We start from the raw sequence: 10,221 nt of genomic DNA, 5'->3' as shown, positions 1-10,221 counted from the left end.
CACAGCTGGCTTCCCAATATTAAAACTTGTCCTGAGGATTCTGAGTAAAGGCAGTATTTACGAAATTTGTTCCAAGATTCCCCTTCTACAAAGGTGTGGGAAGAGATTATTTCCTTAGAAAGTGACTTAGAGGAACCTAAATCAGACATTCTCAGTTGCCTTCATAATGACCATTTGTATCTCCTTCTGGCTAGTAAGGCAATTCAAGAATATAAAGCTAAAGTCAGATTTTGAAGAAAACAGAATTGTGTACCATCCTTCAAGAAGAACAAAAGAAAAATCTGCTGTGCCCTTGTAAAGATAAGTTTTCAGACAAAATAACTTACCCTTGATCTTCTCCATAAGCAGTCACAAAGAATGATTTCAGAAAGTTAAAAACAACTCTTAAATTAAGTAAGAGACAGGCAGCCTTGTTGTATACATAAATTCTTATATAGAAAACATCCAGGGTTACACAATAACCAGTTGCTGATGATTTCTGCAGAAATACAGTAATTAAAAAGGTTTAGCAAGTTCTGTTTTTCTTGTTCAGCAATGAATCAAAGTACAAATTCACTGGTACCATGTCCCAATTTGAAAAAGTCCGTTTTCAAATGTAAAATAGTTAAGTTTCTTAAAAAAAAAAAAATAACATAAATTAACGAAAGAGTCGCCCTCTTCCACGTTTGCTCCTGAGATGACTAGCAGAACGCCTAAGAGTCCTCCTCTCTTGACGATGCTGTTTCTCAGCTTCCTGCTGTTTCTTCTGCTGCTCTGACTGGAATATTAAAACAAAAATAGACTCAGGTTCTTGGAAACTTACATATCACATCCTTGTTCAAGTATTTGTATATCGGGTCAGAATTCCATCAGGGAAATCTGGAAATGCTACTGTAAATGGTCCCATCTTGTCTTATACCGTACCTGTTGATTCTGGATATCCCGAGGCATTACCATTCCAAGTAATTCAGAGCAAACATTTAAGACAAAGATACTGAAAAACAGTGAAACACAGATTGGTAGGGGCTGGATGGGACCTCTGGAGATCATCTAGCTCAACCCCCTCAACGAAGTAGGTTCACCTAGAGCAGGCTGCACAGAACGTGTCCAGGCAGGTTCTGAAAGTCTCCAGAGAAGGAGACCCCACAACCCCTCTGGGCAGCCTGATCCAGGGCTCTGTCACCCCCACAGTAGAGGTTTTTCCTTATGTTTTGGTGGAACTTCCTGTGTTCTAGTTTGTGTCCGTTGTTCCTCATCCTGCCTATCACTGGGCTACTATAAAATCATATTTTTCAGATGAAAACCAACATCTAACAATAGACTGTAGAACAGCACTTCAAAAGTTGCTTTAATGCCCTTAAGAGATAAACCACCATTTGAGGCTATTTAGTATCTACTTTGGCTAACTAGTATTGCCACATTTAATATTTGCACAAATAAATTTTAAAGAGACAGAACAATTAGTTAAAATTTGCTAAAATACACAGGTTTTCTAAAAAGTGTTTTTAGAAGTTCTTGAAAGTGTTTGATATGCTGCATGCAATTCTAGAAAGACTTTCCACATGAAAAGGATTTAAAATCTCTGCTCCTGTGGCACACGTTCGATTCAGATTCACACGTTCGATTGATGTTTTTTCTCTTCATTAAAAACACATGGAAAGGGTTTCATTTATACACACTGATAAAATATTAACACACACTGGCACTAGCAGACTTGAACTAGCCAAGCTCAGGCAACTATGCTGTAAAATACTCCAGCAATCAGAATGGCAGCGGAGGATAAATGCACTAACAGTGTGACAACTACTGGATATGCATCTGTATCTCCACTGCAGTTACTTCTGTAATCAGCAGCATTAATGCATCACCTCATCTTTTCCTGAATCTCCCATTAAAGTATCATTTAAACTCGAGCTAGAGATTTGTATGCAGAGACAAAATTTTGGCTGAGGTGAGATATGAACCAACTTACCAAGTGTAGCAATAAGCCCGTACTAGTATCATGGCAATAAAATCTAATGGTCTTTAGATATTGTTGAAATTTATTGACTCCTGTTTCCACCACAAGCAAGGAAACAAGAAACTCACTATGTGAAAATATTAGCAGTTTCCTTCTGTCTCTAGACATCATCTGAAACAGTCTCAAGAAATCTTGCTTAAGATAATGTTGACTGCTACTGCTAACATACTGAAACTGAATTTATTTAATTTTTTTTAAATCCTCCTCTATACTCTAAAGGGTATTTTAGAAACCCTGCTACTTTTTATCTCTCTTTGCTACCATAAAGCATATTGACAATGAAAAACTGGATGCCACATCATACTAAAATCCCCGAAAACTAAACTGTGAAATATTGAAGAGAAACAATTTAATTGCTGGACCTGTCAGTGGTTGCTGGGCACTTGGGAGGGCGCTGACATACACAGCTGCAGCAGCCAAGTTCAGTCCCAATTCCACTGACTTAGAAGGTGGAGTGATACCAATCCTATAGCAACACAACTCTCTCTCCCACTAAATCTTCTTACTCACTCCTAAATGCACTTGCACTTCAAGGAAATGCCATCACAAAGCAGAAACTGAACACTAAAATCCCTTCTAGCTTGCCAACCTCATCTCTGCATCCCCTGAAAAGGAGTGTCAAGACACAGCATACTGCATAGCATGACTTCTTCCTAGCAATCCTTGCTCCATTCCCTGGGACTTCAGAATATATGTACAGGGTCTGTTTATTTGAGAGAATATCTGTGGACTTATTTTGCTATTCTGTTGTCAGGAGAAAAGATCCCTGCTGTAGATGCATTATTTTTCTCTTAGACTTTTAAAAGCTTTTAAAATGCAAATAAGCACAATATATGTATTTCAATAAAGCAACATCAATTATAAGAAAAAAAAAATCCATATTTTATCAGCAACAATTAAAAAAAACCCTCAAAGCTATAGCATATCTGATGGACTCAAGTAAAAATGGCATTCCGAACCAGTGCCATATCTGTGTTCTTCCACCTTACACCCAAAGCTTCATAAAACTGTTAGCAAAAGGTGACAGTGCATTGGTAGCCACCAATTGCAAGAAACCCTGTGGCTTGTGTGTTTTCTAATTTAAAGCTATTATCAAAAAAAAAAATGTGGTTTTGAAGCCCTGCAAAGCCCATTTAACTGGCAACAAGACACTAAGCTATCAGTTACACCAGTTCATAAAGTCCCCAGAACGGTTACCCTACACAGCACTGCAGGGGAATCCCACTTATTCCACAGTCATCACATTTTAAATTTCAGCAATACCAGAATCAAAATCAGATGAAAAAGGACATACGCAAAGAGGCAATCAGGTAAAAAGATTTAAAAAAAATTTTGCAGGCATAACTGATGTGACAATCAAGTAACTACAAGAATGGCTTGTGACAGAAGATTTTCTGGTGAGAATACTGTTTGACCACGGGTAAGGATAAAAGTATTATGGCAAAGAGGTTTCCCCGAGGAAAACTAGTTTTAACAGAACTATATTTTGCCAGCTCAAGTAGCAAATAATACGGGTCTTCAGCTTTATTTATAAGGTGCCCTTTCCTCAGTTCTAAAGCACTTTTCTAGCAAAAAATCCCTAAGTGTTTTACAGCAGTAGCAGATGCACACATGCATTTAACTCTGTCCACACTATAAAGCCATCGCCTGTCTGTGATCTATAAAATTCCTAGGATGGGAAATCAAAACCCTTAGAGAAAGCTAGATAGGTAGCAGTCAACCACAAACTTAAAAATGAATTTGGGAAGTAGAGAGGACCAGAGCTCATTCTCGTGATCTGTGCTACACCAGTTCAATGACAAAGGTGGTCAGGAGCTCTGGTTGTGTCACTGGAACACTATCAACCAAGAGGAAGCCTGTCACCTACAGCACTCTGACTGCATTTGGACCTGCAGAGCAAGGTCTGATGAGTCCTAGCACAGAAGTCAGGTAAGGTCACAAGCTTCTGACGGTATGTCTGCAAATAAACTATGAAAAGGATGGAAGCCAGTATTTTCCACCAGAACATAAGATTTTATGAGTGCTGCCTGAGTTATAAGGGGTATAAACATACAGTGTACTACCGGAGGCTTTCATTCTCTTGGCAAGAAGCAGAAGAGTTGGCAGCTTATAAAGAAATGAAGAGGGACATTTGTTTGACGGTTTTAAAGTTCTTGTTCTTTCATGCAAAAACTAAAGTTACTTATATATATATATAATTTTTTTAAGATAATACACATCTCACCTTCTTTAATCTGAATGTTGCCTGTTTGCTGCCTACTGTGGTATCAGACACGTTGAGTGTGCCAAGTTTTTCTTCAAGCTTTAAACGATCTTCAAGAGTTTTCCTGCAGAGAATAATTAACATTAGCCCAAATTCTTGCCATTTTTTTAACTATAATAAAGGCTGATAATGCAGTCAAAACTAAACTCCATTTCTCTGAAATGCCGTAACTCTAAAAAATACACATTCAGTAAACAGAAAAGACACGTTCAAATCATTTGAAGGAACCATACTAAAGTCCCCAAAAACTGCAACAGATGAGGAGCACAAATACACCTTGTTCCCATACAGCCTCCAGCACAACAGTGAGGCAGGCAAGCAGGAGTGGTGCTGCCTTCAGCCAGCCTCCATAAAGGCATCCATGACTCCAAACATGGCTTGTCTGTCCTCTATAATGCGAGTCCCACAAGTAGGTACTGTCACCTGACAATATGACATGGCATGCTTAGAAAATATCTAACTGTAAACAAAATTACTCTCTGCAATTTCAGATGCAGCTATTAGTGCCCTATTTGATTTCTCTGAAGAGTGCTAACAGACCCTTTTGTACAAGTTCTAAAGTGGAAAATAAGTCATCATAAAAATACAGACTATTAGCAGCCACCAAAGTCAATGGCATTTAGTATGGATGAAGGGCCCATGGATTGTGGCGCACGCATGAAGTCTCTGAAGTCTGCTGAATTTTGGTTAATGAGCCATTTTATGTAACAAAGGCTTTTCAGATTAACAATGAAAAATTACTGTCATGAATTACTTTATTTCTCATGACTAGGTACTTTGATTGTATTTTCTTTCTGTAGTATATTTTTCATTGAGTACATGTAAAAACTTGTTCCATCTGTGTGAATCGGGAAGACAAGCTAAGCCTCAGAGCTAACTATGGCAGAAGATCAGTCACTGACTTTGTGGTGGGATTTCCACATTCAAGTGAAGTCCCATTTTTCTCCCCTTTGAAAGTGAACTGGAGAAATATGGCTACCACCCAGCAATTATTTAGCATGACTGCCTAGATACCGCTTCAGTCAGGAGAAAAATTAAAATGAGGAGATGTTAGTAAAATGCTGTGGGGGTTGCAATTGAACTGAACAATTGCAGGTATGGCTCTATGTATCTGAAAATGAGTAGACCTCAACTGATACTGAATTGGACACACTGATAAACACACAACAGTTGTGGTTAACAACAAAAACTTTTTTTTTAAATAATCCTCAACAAATTAATTTAAGAGATACATTAACAGTGTTATTAAAAGCAACTTCCACTGTGGTAAAAACAAACAAACAAAAAAATTGCCCAGGCACTTCTTTTTACCTCATTATAAAGAACACACTTTTTCAGGACTTTTCTTGCTGTTTTACTTTATCAACACCTAGGAATGTCAACTATGTTTTTGTTGGCTTTCTTGGCAACCTCTGAAGACATAACATATTGTCTATCATACTTTATGAAGTATGACTACTCTAGTTTTTAATTTTGACATGCTCTAATGTCAAAATACTGTGAAATGAAAATAATGTCAAGTCAGTAACAAGCCTTTCACCATCAAGGAAATCAAAAAAGAGCTCTTAGCACACTGCTAAAAACGCTCTCCTTTTAAGTAACTATGTAATGAACTTATGCAGTAAGTAAGCAAAGCAAAAGTTTTGCAGGTTTTCATGTGTAAGCATAAGACTGCAAAAGTGGAAAATAAAAGATAGATGGATTTGAGAAGGTGTTTTTTACAACTATGAATAAATTTAGCAGTTTTTCTGCGTAAAGAAATGTGTAGACTGTTGGCCTATGAAGAAATTTATAGTACGCACCACTGCTTTAGAAGCTGGGCTTGGAGCCGTGCTGAGTCAGGAACATGTCAAAAGAAACACCCAGTTTTATGTAAGTCATAAACTGTTTCCTCAGGTAGAACATTATATGATTAGAGAAAAAAAGAACACTTAGCCATTAAATGCGTAGTGAAGGTATTAAGGTACTTAATTATATTGGTCACAGACCATCATTCCATAACTTGGATAAATCAAATCAAAGACAAACATGCCAGCCTCACCAGATTGTACATGTCACTACAGTCTTTCCAATTTTCAGTACATGACTTGAATTATTTTTATGCTGACTACTTATCACTGAATAAGGCCAGCAGAAAACATATTTAAGCATTTTCTTCTAAAACCCTAATATGTAAAAATGTTCCTTAACCAAACAAGGTAGCTCATAACACAAGACTAAGTCTTATGATCACAGAATGGTATCAGCTACACGTTGTAAGAAATAGATACCAGCTGTTGATTTTTAAATTATTTCTAAGAATTTTAGGCATATCAGACTACTTCCTAAGAACAACGCTTGGATGAACACAAATGGGATCAGTGAGTACAGCCCTAAATGCTCTGACAAAAAATAATCATGGAAAGACGATTCAATGACAGCAACTCAGAAAAAGATAAAGCATGTAACGCTGTCACATCCATTTTTTTGTCATCCTATTCTACCCATAATCTTCTCTCCTTTTTTTAACATTTACTTTCCATTCCATCTGTGTGCCTACCGCACAGAGGGTACCTAACCTAAACCACCCTAACTATGCATCACACCCTGCAAAATATCTGCAGAGAATTAGCAGCCAACTTTAAAACAAATCCCCTTTTCCCCTGAAAGCAGTCTTCTAGAAGTCTGTCCACGTTATGTCACCACTGATAGTCCTCCAACCACCAGACAGGTCTATGGTATTTGCTTTCGTGTTTCCTGAGCTGAAGCAATGATTTTTCTCCCTCTATACACCAGATGAAAGAATTTACTTTGTCCTATGTCATATTTTACTGGCTTGGCTTATTTACTTTCAGTACACTTGTTCACATTTAATCCTTCTATGTTTTGAGCAAAATGAAATCTTAATGTTTCAAACTGAGTGTCCTTGGGAATTTCCTTTAGAGGACGACAGCCAAATTTGTGTAAAAGAAGAATATGTGGGTAGGCTGCAGCCATACTGCCTTTTAGGGAAGTATTTCAGTGGCAATGAGAACACGGTGGCATTGGACTAGTGTCTCAGGCTCCTCTCAAGTCACTTGCTAACATAACTATATATCTAAGAACAGTGTAAAAAACATCCTCAACCTATAATACTGTCAGGGAGTCCAGAGTGGATTTTCACCTGAGAAAGTAGTAAAACTGACAAAAGTAAAAAGCCGTTTCATCTTCTGCAAGAAAAAAATAGGAAGAAAGATGATGGTGAACTTGAAAAAAGAGTCCAGATTGAGAGGGTATATTCAATATAAAGAAGAAAAACCCCTCTGTGAAAACACTTGCTGATAAAAAACAGTTAAGGAAAATATGGGAATCAGTTTTGCATAACTGCTCTAATTATTTATAAAAACTACTCTTCTATTTAAAGAGGTCTTACAGGTATCACATGGAAATCATAGACTACTGGACTACTGCAGAAACACTGTCTCAGTAATACTTAAAAGCCATTTTATATGTTAATTCCAGTCAAAAACTTGCACATCTAAGAGAAGGGTGAACTTTTATCAAGTCTTTCTTCACATATCTCCAGAAAATTTCCAACAACTTTGAAATGGATGAAACAACTAGCTTGTAGGGTCAGTCATTCGTGACACAAAGAAACAGCCCAATTATATCTGTTATTCACTTCCTCTTCTCTGAATGTATCATTTCATTCTAAGTAAAAATATAATGGTTATTACGAGATCCATCTAGCCCAGCAACTTGTTTCCAACATTAGTCAAAATTCTGCTCTGCATCCAGTGTGGTGCAAGAATTTTGAAGCTATTGTCTTTCAAGGTTTTAATATTAGTGTCTGTGCTAATAAAAGGCTATTAAATCTCATCTTCTGAAGGGCTCAGTTCACCTCTGAGAACAGAGTATCAATGAGATTTGCAGGCATTAAGCACCTCAAAGCCAAGCCCTTTAGTTTGATGTGCTCTTTATATGATACTCGATTACTTCAGTTGATCACCAATTTAAGGAAATCCAAATTTAAAACCCAAAAACACTCAAGAAAAAAACTGGCTCTGTTTTTTTTTTTTTTGTATTGCAAAAAGAAAACCAGAAATATTAAGACCTGACAGCATAGTTGATTAGTCATGCAGTGTTCTACATCGTTTTAGAGGATCAGATGAAAAACATCCAGACTATCAACTTCATACTGACACTGGTGGAGAAATATAACCAGTCCCACAGACATCATTGTTTTTTGTGAGACGAGCAGTTCACCAACACCGAATAATGGATCCCCAAGTCTGTCTCTGAATATTCATCTCTTACTCATTTCATTTGTGTTGTCCCTCTGTTATACTTTAAACATTTTATCTCTTTAACTTCAAAACAAAGCTTTCAACTACTATGTTGCTTTAAGCTGCAACCCTGAATCGCCAGAAGCAGCTTTACCAGTACGTGCTTCCAAGGCAAAATGCCACTGGCCTGCATGGTAAAGAAATGCTTGAGTATAGTACACCCCCAGCTATTAAAATAGGAATGTTAGCCTTACTTCATTAATTTTTGTTTTTTGGCGGAGTCTTTGAAGCTTACGAATTCCTCTCCTTCTTTAATCTCAAAAAATTGAGGTTTCAGTAATGTTTGCTGATCCTCCTTGAACTTTTCCTGCCGCTTTACTTTTTCCTCTTGGCGTAGAAGCTTGCGCTGTTTCCTGACCTCTTCAACCCAGCCTTTTTCATCATCTGAACTCTCAGAACTTTCTGCATCACTTGCTTTTCCTTCTGGTTCTTCCTCCTCTTCCTGCAGGCAAAAATAGCATAAAATAAGAAACCATCAACTGATTTTCTTTCAAACCTTTCCTGCAATTAGAGTACGTGACAACCTTTACATAGATACACCTGAAAAACAAAATTTGAACAAATGCAGTGAACAGCACATGAAGTAGAAGATATAAAATCGTTTCCACTGACATGTTTTATATTTTTCAAACCTACAGTCACGTACACACAATATTGTTCACACCTAAAAAAAGAGAACAACGTTATAAATTACACTTAATTTCTGTAGCTGATCAGCCGTTCTTGCATTGCCTCCATCTTTCCTTATTTGCAGGATGAAGAATCTGAACGCTTGAAGCAAAGAAAAAATGGAAATGCAAATTTCCAAATAGAAAAATATTTTACCTGTTCTTGTGCTTCCAGTTCCTCTAACATCTTCAGTTTCCTTTTTCTTTTCTCACTTATTTTAGAAACAAGTGGGTTAAGTAGCCTAAATTCTTCACTCTGCTCATCCACCTGGAAATCTGGATTCTCAAACATGACCTTAAAACGATCATCTTTGAGAAGGCTAGGAAGATTCTGGAAAAGAAGCAAAGCATGAGTAAATTATAAAATTCTGAAACAGACACTGGTAAAGGAAGTAACACCATTTTAATTAAACAAAACTCAAAACCAGCACGTGAAATGCCAGTTGCTTTATCCTTCCAGGTCATATAAAAATGAAGATTTATGCTTATTATATTTTATTAGTCCCACAAAGATCAAATAAATATCATTCCAAGCTACCTGTAAACAAGACAGTTTGGGGTTTTTTTAGTGTACACTATAGACACCTTAAATACACAATTACTGAAATTTTTGAATTAATGTTTCTCATGCATTCAGCCAGCTAGTCTGGAGACATGTTGATATCTATTGGCTAATCAGCAGTACCTCCAAGGCAAATACTCTGCCTGACGGGGATGGTTCTACAACATGTACAACAAATTATCAGGGTAAACATGTCTTGCACAAAGCTACTCTTTTACTGCAAATATATAAGAGTAACTGTTTCTATACATCTTTTAACACTTTCTTCACTGCCCTCACATACACAATGGAAAAGGCACTTTGATTCACGTGGAAGTAAAATGAACTCAATGTAAATTAAGCTACTGTTGAATTAGGAACAATTCCAGCTAAAATTTCAGCTTAACATGAATATGTTGTCACAATTTAAAAATCTATTTTATTTT

At 37.0% G+C, this 10,221-nt stretch overlaps 1 protein-coding gene across 1 annotated transcript; it reads right to left on the bottom strand.

Annotated features, from left to right (window-relative positions):
• Positions 1–503: 503 nt before the first annotated feature.
• On the bottom strand, positions 504–9,565 carry LOC103775834 (nucleolar protein 10-like; the record flags this gene model as incomplete). The annotated part of the gene is made up of 4 exons (XM_008943304.1): positions 504–757; positions 4,224–4,326; positions 8,761–9,008; positions 9,392–9,565. Coding segments are annotated over 4 exons (645 nt in total), but the record flags the coding sequence as incomplete, so codon positions are not given.
• Between the last annotated feature and the right edge of the window lie 656 nt (positions 9,566–10,221).

The sequence above is a fragment of the Merops nubicus genome, unplaced genomic scaffold (assembly GCF_000691845.1).
Source record: "Merops nubicus isolate BGI_N331 unplaced genomic scaffold, ASM69184v1 scaffold2067, whole genome shotgun sequence".
Lineage (NCBI taxonomy): Eukaryota > Metazoa > Chordata > Aves > Coraciiformes > Meropidae > Merops > Merops nubicus.
This window is presented reverse-complemented; position numbering and strand designations above follow the sequence as displayed.